This window comes from Drosophila melanogaster, chromosome 2L (assembly GCF_000001215.4).
Source record: "Drosophila melanogaster chromosome 2L".
Taxonomy (NCBI): domain Eukaryota; kingdom Metazoa; phylum Arthropoda; class Insecta; order Diptera; family Drosophilidae; genus Drosophila; species Drosophila melanogaster.
In genome coordinates this window covers 10,962,492-10,976,750 of record NT_033779.5, presented here as the reverse complement: position 1 = coordinate 10,976,750, position 14,259 = coordinate 10,962,492, and the positions used below count along the sequence as shown (strand labels likewise).

Sequence of the window (14,259 nt, the reverse complement as noted above, 5' to 3'; positions counted from 1 at the left end):
CATCATTTCGGAAAATCAGACAAATATACTGCACGATGCGGTGGGGAAAAAGTTATTTTTATATTAAATGTAATATGTATTTTAATTACTATATTTAAATAAATTTTGCAAGGGAATTTTCAGTAACTCATTTCATATTGTTTATTTACTGTATAGAATGAAATATTTTAAATATAAATATATATTCAATTTATTTTATTTTATTTTAACTCTATATTATCCATAATAAGCTATTTTATTAACGTTATTTAAAATTACTGTTTGCAGTTTCTTCCATTAACTTTAGAAATGTATATTTGGTATTTTTGGTATTTATCCGCCGATCGATAACTAGTGCTCCAGCCCTGGCCCCAATGCATAACATCTCTGTTTCGTCGCACACTGAATAGGTAAGTTTTCCGCACATTTCGTTGATTTCCTCTTGTATAATTCCAACTGCTTGCAGAACCAAATTGAAAAGATGGCGAGTTTGGCTACCAAGGGATCAGGACTTGTGAACAGTGAGTGTCGTGAATCGAATGCAATCGAATGGATACACCACCATTGGCGCCTGTCAATCGCAAAATTATGTAATGATCACTTTTTGCAGGGCTCCTCACACAGGCGAGGCCCCAACTGGACGTGTTCCTGAAGTACGCCAAGGTGGAACTGACGCCCCCGACGCCCGCCGATATTCCGGCCATTCGCCAAGGACTGGGCAACATCATCAAGGGAGCCAAGACCGGCGCCTACAAGAACCTCACGGTTCGCGAGGCCTGGCTTAACACCCTGGTGACCGCCGAGGTCATCTTCTGGTTCTACATCGGCGAGTGCATCGGCAAGCGTCACATTGTAGGCTACAATGTCTAAGCTTACTATAGTCTCCGCTTGGCAGTCACTGGAATGGGCAACGTAATCCCTAACAGATGTGTATATTTATATGTCTGCGAACATTTCGACTCTGAATAAAGTGAAATAGTAATTTAAAATTCCGAAAATTTTCGAAAAATACATTGTTTTTTGAAAACCGTTAGAACGTTTGCGCGGGATTTGTGTAAGCTAAAGATGAGGTGATGTAAAACCAAGTTTGGAATTAAAAGTTGACGATATTTAATGATAAAAATTAAAAAAATATATGTAATGTTATACATCAAATGTTTATGAAACGGTGTCGTAATCAAAGAGGCTAATGGTTCAGAAATACATAATATACTTAGAGCATTTAAAAGCACTCAAGAATAATTTTATTTAAAAAAAAAAATAAATAAATCTAAATTTGCTTTTCATAGATAATTCATTTACACATTTTTTTAAACAAAGTAAAGTAAGATGTATTGAATTATTTTATTTATAAATAACGTTTTTTATTTGAATCTTGAAAAGCATTAATATTATTATTATTATACTTATATTTTTTAACAACAAAACTTTTGTAGACAGAGTAAATTTTTGTAATCTAACTGCGGTCACACTTTACTTTAGTTACCTTCCGATCGGAAGAAGAACCCGGCTGACATTAGGAATAGGAACTTGGCAGAACTTTCCCAGGATCTGTCAGAATGGCCTACAAGAAGCGCCTACAATCGCAGAACCTCGTGCATCTGCTGCAGAACCGCGAGTCCGGATACACCAACGTGGGCCAACAGCCGGGCAGGATGCCGCTGTTGGCCTACGAGCGTCTCTTCTACAAGTGCATCACGCCTTGCCTGACAATTGACTCGATTACCATTCCGCCGATCTACCTGCGCAAGTTTACGCCGGATGGCAGAAAACTGTTGGCCTTCTCGCAGGATCAGCGCAGTCTGCTCATATACAGCTACGGGGGTTCTAGTTGTGCGGCGGTGGGTGAACTGATTCGCCAGGCGGATGTAGGCAGTGGCGAGTGCTTCAGTAGCCAGGACACCATACTCAAGAGCAGGATCTTTGAACGCCTGTTTCCCACAAAAGAGACGCTGAATCTATGCCAAGGCGACTTTGGCCTCTACTATCTGCACCGGGAGTTCAGTGTGTTCCTGGAAGAGGGTCGTTATGCCATGCTGGCTGCCATGACCGTTGTGCGCGGCGCACTGCCGGTCGATGACTACGTACGGTACCCAGATCTGTTCGACAAAGTGGACGCCTTCTCGTATGTGTTCTTTCTGGTGGATTTGAAGCTAGGCGTCGTCACAGATAGACTTATCCTGCCTAACGACTCCATCGTCATTGCCCACAATCATGGAATTTCCGTGTTTGGCTCAACAGTGATGATGATGTCCCGGCTGCATCAGTGCGTTTACGTCTATTGGGTGAATGACGGTAAGTTCCACCAGCAGGAGACTATTGGTCCCAGGCCGAGGGACTTTATCGAGAAGGCTACCACAGACTTTGACAATCTTGACGCCACCACAGTTTTGCCCATAACGCACATTAAACAGCGCGTCCTTAGCTTTCTGTACCGTAAAATTAATGATAAAAGTGGCAACCCGACGGAAAGTCAGAAGTCGTTTTATAAAAACTTTGAGTATGTAAGTAACATTATAAAGAGTGACAACGGTCTTCACATCCTTACATATCTCATTTAGATAGAACACATGATCATGGAGAGAATGCATCTGGTGAACAATGAACTTCTAATGTTGCGCTATGAAGAGCGGCCAAATGGTACCGATACCATGCCCATGGCTACATCACCGCGCCGCTTGTATGTATTCTACACCATAACTGGCGAAGAAGTGGTTGGCGTTTATCCGGAATATTCCGTCAACCTGCTGCAAATCTTACTGCAATTCAATGACTACATGAGCAATGATCGATCGCTGCAATTCGGTGATGCACCTTCATTGCCCATGCATTTTTTCCTAAGGCATACCTTTGCGGATTCCAATGAATCGGTCTCCGTCGATCGACATACGGCCTTGCGCTTCAACCCCAGCGTTCCACTCAGCTCCCAGAGCCTTTCCTCGTCGCCCTATCTAAAGTTCAACGAATTTAGATACGACAGTCGGTACGTGTCTCCTCTGGAGCAACCCCATCGCTGCTGCAACGATCCTATTGTGTTTCTTGACCGTGCCACGGATTCAATCAAGTTTAGACTGCACGCTACGGCCCGCCGGCATTTAAATCCTTTGGCGCCACGGGAATTGTGCGCCTTTATTTGGCATCCCTTTGACCCACTAGTGCTCAGTATCCAGAAATGCATGAACAGCTACGTCTACCACGTGCACTTGTATAACCACAGCACAATAGTGGAAAAGTAGACTGCCTAATATGTACATACATGATTTTGTACATTTGTGTATAAAACATATTCAAGTACCTTTTATATTATGAAATATATGTGATACTAAAATATCTCGTTTTACCTTTTCAGTAATGTCTTTATTTACAATGGTAAGAGAACATTTCTTTCTTTTATTTAATCAAAGACTGTGAAAATTGTGAAAATTCCAAGTACTGTTTAAATCTTTAATTCGACTTTGCTACATTGTATTGAAGGCCGACTTGAAACTTGAGGCCCAATCCGACGTTTAAAGTTTCATGTAACATTGTATCTCGACTGCGACTACGTTGAAGATTGGTGGTGACCGTCCTCGTTGTATTCCTTGTTGACCTTAAGGGAATGATTAATAACGCTCGAGCCGCCTGGAGGATAGTTCGGGGCAGGCCCTGATCCCGGGCCGCTGGCAGGCTGCTGTGCCTGAGGCTGATTGGGGATCGCATTTGGGTTGTTAACTGGATTCTGTCCGGGAGCCCCCTGCGGTGGATAGCCGCCTGGATATCCGGACGGGTCGGGTGGATACATTGATGGTGGCGGAGCTTGTTGCGGGTGTGGCGGTGGTGGTGGTGGTGGGGGCATGTACAGATTGTAGGGATATGAAGGATAGCCTCCCATTTGAGGATACGGAGGATACGGCATGTACGGATTGTAGAGATATGAAGGATAGCCTCCCATTTCTTGATACGGAGGATAGCCCGGATTAGGATATGCAGGATAATTGTACTTGTGCTCCGTCTTGGAGTGCTTGTGCTTCTTCTCTCCACTGCTGCTGCTGCTGCTGTCGCTGCTATCGCTGTCCGTCCTAACCACTTCGTACTGAAGTAGCAGTACCAGAAGGACTCCAATCGCCGCACAGCTCTTCATTTCTCCGTTTAAACGCACGACGTTCGTTTGATCTAAGCTCACGGGTATGACTAAATCTTGCTCACACAATACCTTGTCCCGTTCCCGTTCCGACAATTCAAATAGCCAGCGCGTGCGTTGATTTTGATAAGTCGACAAAAACATACAGATGCGACAAGGTTGCGGCAGGGCCCACTCAACTAATTCCCTGTAAGAGTTTAGGATTGAAAAACAATTTCATTCGGAAATGAACAATACTTCGCCCATAGATTATAAATAGAGAATACAATGGGTTAATAATTTATGTGATGTAATGTCTCATACTTATTAATTAGTTATTGTGTGTCGGAACAACCGCATTTCCTCCAGATTTTGTTATATATTGCAAAGAGAGGCTGTGTGCTTATCAATTTGACGCAAATTAAGCGAAACAATTCTTTTGAATAATCTTAATAGAAGACTGCGACGCTTTTATTATTTAGACAACTAAACTTTTAAATAGAGCGGCAATTAAAATTAGATACTAAAAGGTAATAAATGGGTTTTACATATACAAATTGGATTAGCAAGATAAACTTTCTTTTGTGTAAACTGTTTTATCAACTTCTTAAGTTAATAAACCGGATGCTGCTGATAAATAAAATCAAAACAGACTGTGCGTTGATTATAAATACTTTTTAAAGATAACGTTTTGGGAAATACCCTATGTACTACTTTTCCATTGTCGCCATTGTATGAAATATATTAGGTAATCGTTTGGTACTGCCTGAAATTGACGAGGGTTGTCCAAAGAGTAGTTTGTGATTTCTTATACCTTTTTATTCGAAAAATACGTATAGCTTAATGAACTATAAAATTGATAGCATTATTAGTTATCTCCGTTTTTGCTGGCAGCTGCCGAAGCCTTCAGACGATTCTCCTTGACCAGCTTGCGCCATTCCAGCCATTTGGCCAGTTCGGGTTGCTCGCTGCCGCCGCCTTGCTGTTCCAGCTGCATGTAGTAGGCTTCGCGCAGAATTTTGAAGGCCTGGATGCTGTAGTATGGCTGCTGTGTGATCGGGTCAAAGTAACGGGCTGGCAGCCTGGTGATTGGACAGATGCCATTGCTGGCTTTGGGAGGCGCCTTGTGGCGGAAGAGGCTTTGAAACACCTTGTCATTGAAATCGTTCTCGATTGTAACGAATGTGCGTTCGCACTTCCCAGCAAGATCCTTTGAATCGACCGCAGGGTTTGCTCCGCGAGTGGGCTTTCGCATCGCTGGCATGGTTAGTGAGTGGTAGCGTATCGTGGGTCCGGAGAACGTGCGCTTGGTGGGACGTGATTTCTTCTTCTCCAGCTCCATTTTCTGGAATTTCTCTGTGAATGCAACAGCAAATTGTAAAATAGCTGCTTCCTTGGTTGCTTTAGATACCCACCCAAAGATTTAGTGTTTTCTTCCTCGGTTATTTTGGCCTCCTCCAGCAGCTCCTCCTGCGTGGGCATGTAGTCCTCCACGCGCACCTTCTTCTTTTTGCGCTTGCGGGCATCGTCCAACTCTTTGAGGCGTATTTTGGTAGCCTGTGTCTTGATGGCCGTGGAAGTGCGTATGGATTTGCGGCCGGAATCGAGGACCGTGAAGCGTGGACGTGGCCGCCGTTTCGTTACCCCACCACCAGGTCGTTTCTTGTGCAGGGCCGGCGTTGCCTTTGTTTCCTTTTTGACTGCAGGCTTGGTTTCCTGCGGAAATCATATGTACCATTTAAACACATTCAGTAATCACAGGATTTTATCGCATTTTAAGAATGGTTCGCACCTTATAAGCCTTTGTGTTAACGACACCGCGTTTCCGCTTTTTCTCGGGCGCCTCTTCCTGATCCGAAACGGGCTCGTCGTTCTCATCGATACTGAAGTCGGAGTCAACCACATCTTCCTCTTCGTCTTTTTGCCTGCAGAGTGAATTTTATATGGCTTGAGCATTTAAATTTATTCAAATGATTAGTGCTCACTCGTATTCCTTATCCTCTTCGTCCTCCTGAAATCCACCATAGGACGTTTTGTAAAAGTCGTCCTCCTCTTCCTCATTGAGCAAATGAGCTATTTTGTTGCCGGCATTGTTGCGCCGTGATCGCGAGGCAGCCATTTTTGTTATTTATATATAGAAACTATGATTTAAAGCAGCTATTAAATAATAATATTTTACAATTTGTAAATGTAAACAAGCAGAGCAGTGTGACCAATGTAGCAAACATAGTATATATCGCAGAGGCTTTACAACTTTGGTATGCGTTTCAGCCCTGGTAAAGAAAATGGTTTCTCCTGCATTGGCAGTTATTCAAACACATTTAAAACATAGCTAAATTTATTTATTTATCTATTACATGTATCACAACAAAAAGCAGGCAGCTGCTTTAAAATCACATTAAAAAGCGGTCGGTAATTCAACTACCGAAAGTAGACCACATTACTTTACACTTGCGCTGGCCACACTCTTGGCTTGTTGCTTTTTATTCTGCCGGCTGCCTGCATTTTCTGATTTAATTTAATACCATCGATAAAAAGACTGCTCGCAACATGTCGGAACAATGGGAGGTGGTCTCCAAGTCGCGCAAGCAAAAGAATCTGGACAAGAAGGTGTCTGCACACAACGAGCAGAAGCGCATCGCGGCCCAGTTGCCCAAACTGGAGGAGCTGTGTAAGAATCTTTTAAAAGGTGCACCTTGCAATGCGATTACATGTTTGCCCCTGCCATTTTATTCACTTCGCAGTGCCAACTCAGCGGTATCGCAATTTGTTCGGCAGCAGCAACAACAACAACAGCAAGTCCCATTCCCCTGCGAAATCTAGTTCAAGTGCCTCATCTTCCTCAAAAGCCAATAAGTCGCCAGTTAAAAAGCACACCGCAAAGAATGCCTCTACCCAAAAAAGGACCACGTCGGCAGCCGCATCGAAGCCAAAGACTCTGGAGCTGGCCTTGAGAAACATCACCCGGGATGATTTTGCTGCCCAACTGGAGCAGGTGAAGCTCAGTTGTCCTGGCTCCGAGCTGCGCTGGTTAAGCCATGTATGTTTCTAAAGGAAATGTGCCTAAATATTTGCTCACCTATCGTTGTCCCCCAGATTGCGCTATACTTCAATGAAGCCTTGTCCTATGACTGCGATCCCATCTTCTCCGGCCGCTCGGCTCAGTATCCCAGCAATTTGGCCAGCGCCTCGCTCAAGTACTCAATTGTGGAGTTTCTGGGCAGTGTGGGCGAACAAAACCTGGAGTATTTCTTCTACTCCCTGCTGGATAGCATGTCAACGGATCTAAACAACAATCAGACAGTGGCAGGCTACAAGCTCATCCTACAGTTGATCGGTCAAAACTGGCCGAACATTTGTTCTAGGAACCTGGCCAAGACTGCGTTGCTAAGGAACTCCTATCAGAACCGTAGCAACATCTGCCTGAGCATCCTGTGGGCAATTGGACAAGGTGGCTATCAGTCCCTAAACGAGGGCGTTCGCGTGTGGCAGAACCTGATGCTGCCCAACCTGGAGCTAAAGCAGTACACCAAGTTTGTGGTCGAGTATATGGAGCGGGCTCTGAGTGCAGCAGCTGTCCGGAAGACAGCGGATCCTCTGCAGATCAACCAGCAGGAGTTCTTTGCCACTTACAATGCGCTCAATGCACCCTATAACCACCTGCCCAAGGAATGGCAGCAAAGTCTGAAGCGTAGTGCGCGTTTGTTGCTTGTAAGGACGAAAACAATTGATAGTTGTCCCATTGTTTCACTGACCTTTCTTCCTCCTGTGTGTAGCAACACTATATCAACAGTCCTGTGAGGCATGCCAACATATTCCTTACGCTCTTCCGGGAAATAAGCGCCGGATCCAAGCAGACTAATGAGATCGAAGGCTGTATTAGTTGTCTGCTCAGCAGCGGCAGAGATGATTGCCTCAGGGTGTGGCGCATGAACTACAAGAAGCAACAGTTGCCTAGTCTACTGCTTCTGAAAGCTATAAGTACGATCTACAGCTGTGAAAATTCATTTAATTGGATTTTTGTTTAAAAGTACCACCCACACTTAACGTTAATGTGTTATCTAATATTGAATTTCTATCTTTTCCTAGACGACAATTGGACCACGTCTACCCATGAGTTGGCTACGTCGACTGTGTATCACTCTTTTCTGCAAGATGTGGCGAATCTGAACGAAGAACTGCAGGGAAGCAAGAGAAACGAAGGTCACCTAGATGATTTAAAGGAGGTTTTGTTGGTGAGTGCGACTTAAGTATATCACTCGATTCCAAGCATAAGGCTCTGATCCCAGATCGATAAAAGGTGAATGTTGAATGTGTGTTGTTTTATCTTTTATAGTTTTATTGGAAAACTAGTATATAGGTAATATATTTATTTTGTTAGCTTTTTTAACCCAAACTTATTATTCAAACTTAAATGAAATCAGAAACACTATAAATTTGAATTTTCTCACACCTCTGGTAACACTGTTTAAGTTAAGTGGTCTGGCTTAGTACATTACGTACTCTGGTCACATTGCTTTAGTGAAAAGAAAAACGAAGGTATAAACTTGTAGAACTGCCGTCTAAAAGTGAATAATTTATTGCAATCGGTGCTAAAAAGAATGATATGAGCTTATTACACTGCAGCTAACTAATGTAAAACTCTTCACGTAGAAGTGGCCGAACTGTTAGCCGTTAATGAAGTTAGAGTTCTTTAGGAGGACGCTGCCAACGCGACGTCGCTGCGGGAAAGAGATGGAAAGCGTTAGCCGGCGTTCGTCCGAAATTTCTCCGCTATTCAACTGGCTTTTGAAGCCTGGAGTGAGCATAAATTAATGGTCCGCACCTTAATTATCGCGTTGTCGCAATTATTGTTGCTGTTGCAGTAGTGCAAAGTGCGTTTCGTGCATATGTGTGCGTGTCAGTATTAACGGTTGTGTATTCCGCCGTTCTGCACTGGTATTGGTGGCAGCTATAGCTGCACTTTTCCCATAGCGTTGCCATGCGGGTTCCAGTTGCCGCTAAATTTCTCCGAGCAGAGCAGACGTTTTGCTTTCGAAAAGAGAGTGGGCATGGCCATCGGGGATCATAAATTGCCGCATTATCAGCCAACATTCTTATCAGTACACCCAATTTTCGGCTGATCTGAGGCTTATTTTTATTTTCCTATTGACTGATGTGTTCCAGCTGCGATTGGCCACTCGCCTCCTGCTCCCTCACCCACTCCCCTCTCACATCCCGCTTGTGCGCACTCTCCTCCTCTCTTCGCCTCTTCTCCGCACTCTCACTCTCATTATTGCACAGTGGTGCAGTTTCGCACTATCACCTGAAAATCTCGCAACGCCACGATTCCGAATTCTATGGTCCAAAAAGGGGGGCGAAAGAGAACCATTTGAAGATTTGGGCTGCTTCAACACGTGGCATGTCCACTGTGACCCTGATTCTCGCTGGCCTTCCATCATTCTTTCTTTCTTTCACTCCGAAAGCATAAAACAGACGAAATTTAGAGGGCATAGTTCATTCAACTCTTTTGTCCACAGAAGAAACTATTGTGAGTGTAAATGATACTTTAATTTAGAGACAAGGTGTGTTATTTTTAAATAATGGTGAAAGTAACAAATTTAAAAAAGATTACATTTTTTCATAATCATTATGACTAATGTATTTAGTTCATTAGTTCATTCATTTTCAACGTTTAAAGTAATTAGTAAATATATCTAATTTTGAAGACCATCACAATGAATGAATACATGTTTTCTTCATTAAATTTGTGCAAAACCTATACAAGTGTTCCTAAAAATTGAAAAAAAAGTATCTACACCAATTAAGCATAGCCTGCATATTGAATATAAATGTTTTTAATCTGGACAAAATGGTATTATAACTACGTATTTCCAATTTTTAATTATCCCCATCCTCACTCGCGGTTTTAGCTTACTCTTAAATCTTAGGTCATCGAGCTCAGTCGCAAAAAAAGCTCAGTTTAAAAGCTCAAAAAGTCTCGTCATTCTTTTTAGCAAACACAATTGCAATGATAAACACAATAAATAATTAAACATCTTTTGCGAACAGCTGAGGAAATCTAGAAATACTCTTCATAATCGAAACTCATTGAAATTAAGTTAGAAAATGGCTCAGGTTAAACCGAAAAGTAACAAACAGAGCGGCAAACCAGTGCCGGCCGCCAAAAAGGTAAAAAATTGAACTCAATCAAATGATTCCACAATATCAACTATCCCCAGCAATTAAGATTCTTAATAATTTTCTAATTTTGTACTATGTAGAGCGTCCAAGAGAAGAGCAGCGCGCAGCAGAAGAAGAACAAACAGAAGGCCGCGGCAGAAAAAAAGAAATGCGGATGCTGCAAGTGGACCTTGGGTAGCATCTTCATCATCGCCCTGATTGCCGGAGCTCTGTACTACGATACCGAGGTGAACGGCAAGGGCGTGTTCGAGAAATCGGCCACCGGCAAGGTGCTGAAAAATGCCGGAGTCCTGCCGCATGTCCAGAAGTCCTGGTACACGGTCATGGGGGCCGGAGCGCGGGGCTACAAGTGGGCGGAAGTGAATGTGCCGCCGTACGCCGAGCCGGTGATCAAGACCACCTGTGACCTGTGGAAGCTGGCGAGGAATGCGGCCTGCAACGCTTACCAGAACGGCAAGGGATACTTTGGCGCCAAATGGCCCGTTGTGGCAAAGTTCGTAAGTGTCTTTTAGTCGCCATGAAGATGAGGTCATGGGCAAACCAGTTTTGAATTAATAATACGTTCCATCTATATTTTAGATTGACCAATACGTGCCCAATTCGTCTGGCAAAATCGAAGCTTTTGCCGCTGGCGTTAGCGATTTAGCCGCCAGCAGCTATGAAAAGGCTGCAGCGCTCATCAAGGAAAAGGTGCTTGTGTAAGTATGCCTGCCTGCCTGGCCTTTGTTGTCTTTGAGAATGCATCCCTTATGATTGTGATCTTTGTTTAGTGGCCGTCTCTCGCCCGAGAACATCAATCAGGCGCTGAACCAGACGCGTAACGCCGCCCTGGAGTACTACAACCAGTTTCACAAAAAGGTCGACGCATACGCCAAGCTCAAATGATTTTAAGCGTCAGGAACGCTTACTTCTCGAACAGCAACATCATCAGCAGCTGCAGCAGATGCAAACAGAATACGCGTCATAGTAAATAGTGAAGGAAGCCCTAATTTTTCGCAAAAAGTTAAAAAACCGGAAAATGTTCTATAAGTCGAAACTCAAGAAGTCATTCACATTTATCAACAACTTCTCGTCAAGTTTAATTAAGAAAAAGCAATACGAGCAAATCTTTGTGGATGCCGATAGTACACTAACAATCTAGTAAATTCAACCTCGATACTGATAAATTAGTGAAAGACACGAGAAATTTTCTGTTGTAAAACATGTGTTTAAACATTTTTCTCCAAGTTGAGAAAACATTATTTTTAAATTCGTTTACAACGGCATGAGAGTTTTGTGAAAAGTTCTACCATTGAAATTTTGTAATTGTAATTATTAAAGTGCGTTTTTTGTGGCGATGCGCGAAGTGTTAACTCTATTGTGTTAACTGAACTTAACAATTCCAACTGCATTTTGAAGGCAAACAATAGATTCAAATATTTTTATACTTTTATTCATAGTTTTCTTGCATTTGTGTGTACATTTCTGTAGACTCCTCCCCAATACTTGCATAATAGCGCGATACTTTTGATTTGATTTTAAATCTCATTTGTATATTTAATGGAAAACACGATTTTGCATAAATAAAATAAAATTGAAAGATGTGAAGTAAAGGCGTATTTCTCAATGTTTTTCTGTGCTTGATTATGTTTTTGGGGGCATATTGATGAATCGTAAGATTCTGAACACACCTGTTGGCATTGGCAGCATGGCTTGCACTACACACTTGTTTAAATTGGAAAAGCGGCTTGAAAGCAGTTTTTATTTCCCAAAAGAGACTAGAATTTAGATCAGTAATATTTCCTGGGCAATTTTTCTAGAACAGTTCTCTCGAAACTAAGCAGTTCAAATGTTTTGCAAGCAGTCCAAGAACTAAAATTTCCCTAGGTTTTTGTTACCCATATAAGCAGTGAAGAGAAATTCCTAAGCAGTGTATCATAATTCAAAGCAGTGCAAACAACAAAAAATTGTTGCGTATTTGAAAAATAACACCTTTAAAGTTGAAGAAGTTTTAATTATATTTCTAAAATATTTATAAGCTTTGGTATCTTCATGAAATGGCATGATTGGATAGAATCTTTTCCTAATTGGTACAACAAAGTAGGGTTCTCATTATAGTTGCTTAAATTCTCCCCGCAAAATTTCCCTTTTAGACGTTCATCTTGGAGACAGTCGCCCCTTCAAATACAAGGATTTTCCCGAATTCGCCGCAAAGTCACCCGTTTTCGGAGTGCGGGAGTGACAATAACAACCAACTCGTCGTCCTGTTCGTGGCTGGCAGGACTCGGTTCACATCGGAACGATTACTTGCAGCGCGGAGGAAACAACAATACGGAAAAGCTCCGGCCTCGGATGCCGCAGTATCAAATGAATTTCAAGTCGCGGCGCACGTGTTTCGTCCTTTGGCGCGGATGTGACTACGAGTCCTTATCGCAGATTGTGGTCCTGGCCACGAAAGGATATCTCGTAGTTGCCGCATTCGATAGCGGTGTCGCGGTTTCCCAACTTTCCCAACTGCCGCATCTGTTTTTTCAACTTGTGCGCGAGACGACACTAAGATCGTTCGGCTTCGATTTCGCTCAGTGTATAATGCTCTTGAGGCAAAAGTGAAGTTTCGAATTGGAGGCCGCTTTATGCGGCCAGTGAAAGATATTGTCCCCTGAATTAATTGTCTGTTAAAAACTAACATTGGATGTTTAAATGGTTAAATTCATGGGAAATATTCGCCCTGCTGCTGCTGACACCAAAATTGAGTCGAATAACAGCTTTAAGTACATTAATATTAACCCACCCACACTGCTCTTTCGCATTCAATGTGGCTCGATTTTCCCTCCTCGAAAAGTGGAGCACAGATAAATCAGAGAAAAACATTTATTTCTCATCGGAAATGAACTCGGACGGGCGACGTGATTTAATGCCAATCGAAAATGCATTTGTTACTCAGGTTTCTTGCAAATTATACGCTTAGCGATAGGATTGAAACACAGAAAACAAAACACATTTTTTACAGACTTCAACTGAAACTCCAGACAGTTGCATAAACAACAACCAAGAGTTTCGTGCAAAAATAAATGTTAAATCAAAGTTTTTCCAAGTTGAGATGGAAGTTTTTCCAAGTTCTTCTTCGCCTTATCTGCTTTTGAAGTTCACTCGCATTTTTCCTCTGAAATCCAGGGCAGAATGAAAAATCGGAAATATGTACCTAATGAGCACGTGTGTTACGGATTGACTTTGAAGTGAGTCCTCATTTCTAATGAGTTCTTGTGGTGATATGAAGTAGGAAAGGTAATTAATTCACTAAACCACAAAAAAGTTAATGAGGTGATGCGGAAAGGTCAAAGTTGTTCCGTCAATAAATAAACTTTCCACAGACAGTCAATAATTGGTGTAGTTTTGGACTTTTAAAACTTTTGCAAACATGTACACATCCATTTGTTAGCACTGGCTTTGATTTAAAGCATTTTTTGCACATATTATACTATATAATAAAGTATAATTACATTTAATATTTAAGCAAAAAGGCAAAAGGCCGACCTTGTTTTAGTAAAAACTCGTTAAGTACGACAGTAAAAAAAATTTTAAGGAAAACTTCTTGGACAATTTGCCAGCTGCCTTTAAAAGGACTCGACAAAGGCCAAGGACCTCGCAGGACTCTTTGCATGTGGCATTAATTAAGTGCCGCTTGAGGGAATAGTATTAGATGAGCTTGTCTCTCATTAATCTTATAACCTTATAAAGAATGGCTTGAATAGGGAATAGCAGTATATACATATGTCCGGGGACAGCCCCCAAAAAAAGAAGACATTGAAATCGAACCGTTTTCCTCGCTCTTTTGGCCGCCTTTCGTGTTTTTCTAATTGAATTTTCTTTCGAGCTTTATGCCTTGACTTTTCTCCTTAAAGATCAAGTGGTCTCCAGGTGCTTTTGTGGCTTTTTGGCCGGGTGTCCAGGTGATTAATGTGCAACCAGGTTTGCTTAATTAACTTGCATTTATGCCTGAAGTACACAACGGAAGACAA

At 42.3% G+C, this 14,259-nt stretch overlaps 6 protein-coding genes across 17 annotated transcripts in view; 4 read left to right on the top strand and 2 right to left on the bottom strand.

Moving 5' to 3' along the window:
* The first annotated feature begins 351 nt into the window (after window positions 1-351).
* On the top strand, window positions 352-1,229 carry ATPsynG (ATP synthase, subunit G). Of its 3 annotated transcripts, none has more exons than NM_001042889.4 (3): window positions 352-389; window positions 446-500; window positions 590-1,229. In NM_001042889.4, the coding sequence occupies exons 2-3, from the start codon at window positions 461-463 to the stop codon at window positions 847-849; spliced, it is 300 nt and encodes a 99-aa protein (NP_001036354.1). In that variant the 5' UTR covers window positions 352-389; window positions 446-460; the 3' UTR covers window positions 850-1,229. The 3 variants fall into 3 exon arrangements, with proteins under 3 accessions (NP_001036354.1, NP_001036353.1, NP_652035.1); NM_001042888.4 differs by having other exon boundaries at window positions 590-973; NM_143778.5 differs by having other exon boundaries at window positions 388-500; window positions 590-973.
* Window positions 1,230-1,457: 228 nt separating this feature from the next.
* Window positions 1,458-3,308, top strand: abo (abnormal oocyte). Its single transcript, NM_080045.4, has 2 exons — window positions 1,458-2,483; window positions 2,541-3,308. The coding sequence occupies exons 1-2, from the start codon at window positions 1,539-1,541 to the stop codon at window positions 3,213-3,215; spliced, it is 1,620 nt and encodes a 539-aa protein (NP_524784.1). The 5' UTR covers window positions 1,458-1,538; the 3' UTR covers window positions 3,216-3,308.
* A 34-nt stretch (window positions 3,309-3,342) lies between these two features.
* On the bottom strand, window positions 3,343-4,471 carry CG16743 (uncharacterized protein). Of its 2 annotated transcripts, NM_001273438.1 has the most exons (2): window positions 4,403-4,471; window positions 3,343-4,286 (listed from the first exon to the last, which is right to left on the bottom strand). In NM_001273438.1, exon 2 carries the CDS (start codon window positions 4,241-4,243, stop codon window positions 3,521-3,523), a length of 723 nt encoding a protein of 240 aa, NP_001260367.1. In that variant the 5' UTR covers window positions 4,244-4,286; window positions 4,403-4,471; the 3' UTR covers window positions 3,343-3,520. The 2 variants fall into 2 exon arrangements, with proteins under 2 accessions (NP_001260367.1, NP_609476.1); NM_135632.4 differs by lacking the exon at window positions 4,403-4,471 and having other exon boundaries at window positions 3,412-4,153.
* A 186-nt stretch (window positions 4,472-4,657) lies between these two features.
* YL-1 lies at window positions 4,658-6,308 on the bottom strand. 2 transcript variants are annotated; one of them, NM_001298894.1, is made up of 4 exons: window positions 6,064-6,308; window positions 5,871-6,003; window positions 5,494-5,794; window positions 4,658-5,434 (listed from the first exon to the last, which is right to left on the bottom strand). In NM_001298894.1, the coding sequence occupies exons 1-4, from the start codon at window positions 6,195-6,197 to the stop codon at window positions 4,947-4,949; spliced, it is 1,056 nt and encodes a 351-aa protein (NP_001285823.1). In that variant the 5' UTR covers window positions 6,198-6,308; the 3' UTR covers window positions 4,658-4,946. The 2 variants fall into 2 exon arrangements, with proteins under 2 accessions (NP_001285823.1, NP_609475.1); NM_135631.4 differs by having other exon boundaries at window positions 4,881-5,434.
* A 167-nt stretch (window positions 6,309-6,475) lies between these two features.
* On the top strand, window positions 6,476-11,846 carry Tmem214 (Transmembrane protein 214). Of its 7 annotated transcripts, none has more exons than NM_176009.3 (8): window positions 6,476-6,749; window positions 6,823-7,118; window positions 7,175-7,789; window positions 7,855-8,059; window positions 8,168-8,313; window positions 10,342-10,758; window positions 10,841-10,959; window positions 11,032-11,611. In NM_176009.3, the coding sequence occupies exons 1-8, from the start codon at window positions 6,629-6,631 to the stop codon at window positions 11,144-11,146; spliced, it is 2,034 nt and encodes a 677-aa protein (NP_788023.1). In that variant the 5' UTR covers window positions 6,476-6,628; the 3' UTR covers window positions 11,147-11,611. The 7 variants fall into 7 exon arrangements, with proteins under 7 accessions (NP_788023.1, NP_001285820.1, NP_788024.1 ...); NM_001298891.1 differs by having other exon boundaries at window positions 6,548-6,749; window positions 11,032-11,846; NM_176010.3 differs by lacking the exons at window positions 6,476-6,749; window positions 6,823-7,118; window positions 7,175-7,789; window positions 7,855-8,059; window positions 8,168-8,313 and adding exons at window positions 8,585-8,617; window positions 10,130-10,249 and having other exon boundaries at window positions 11,032-11,846.
* Window positions 11,847-12,597: 751 nt separating this feature from the next.
* dpr2 (defective proboscis extension response 2) overlaps window positions 12,598-14,259 on the top strand; it is a 47,139-nt gene continuing 45,477 nt past the window's right edge. The window contains exon 1 of one of the 2 annotated variants that reach the window (NM_001169474.3): window positions 12,598-13,525. The gene's annotated coding sequence lies outside the window, so the exon portion shown is untranslated. The remainder of the gene's footprint in view (window positions 13,526-14,259) is intronic. The other variant, NM_001014480.4, reaches the window with a different exon arrangement.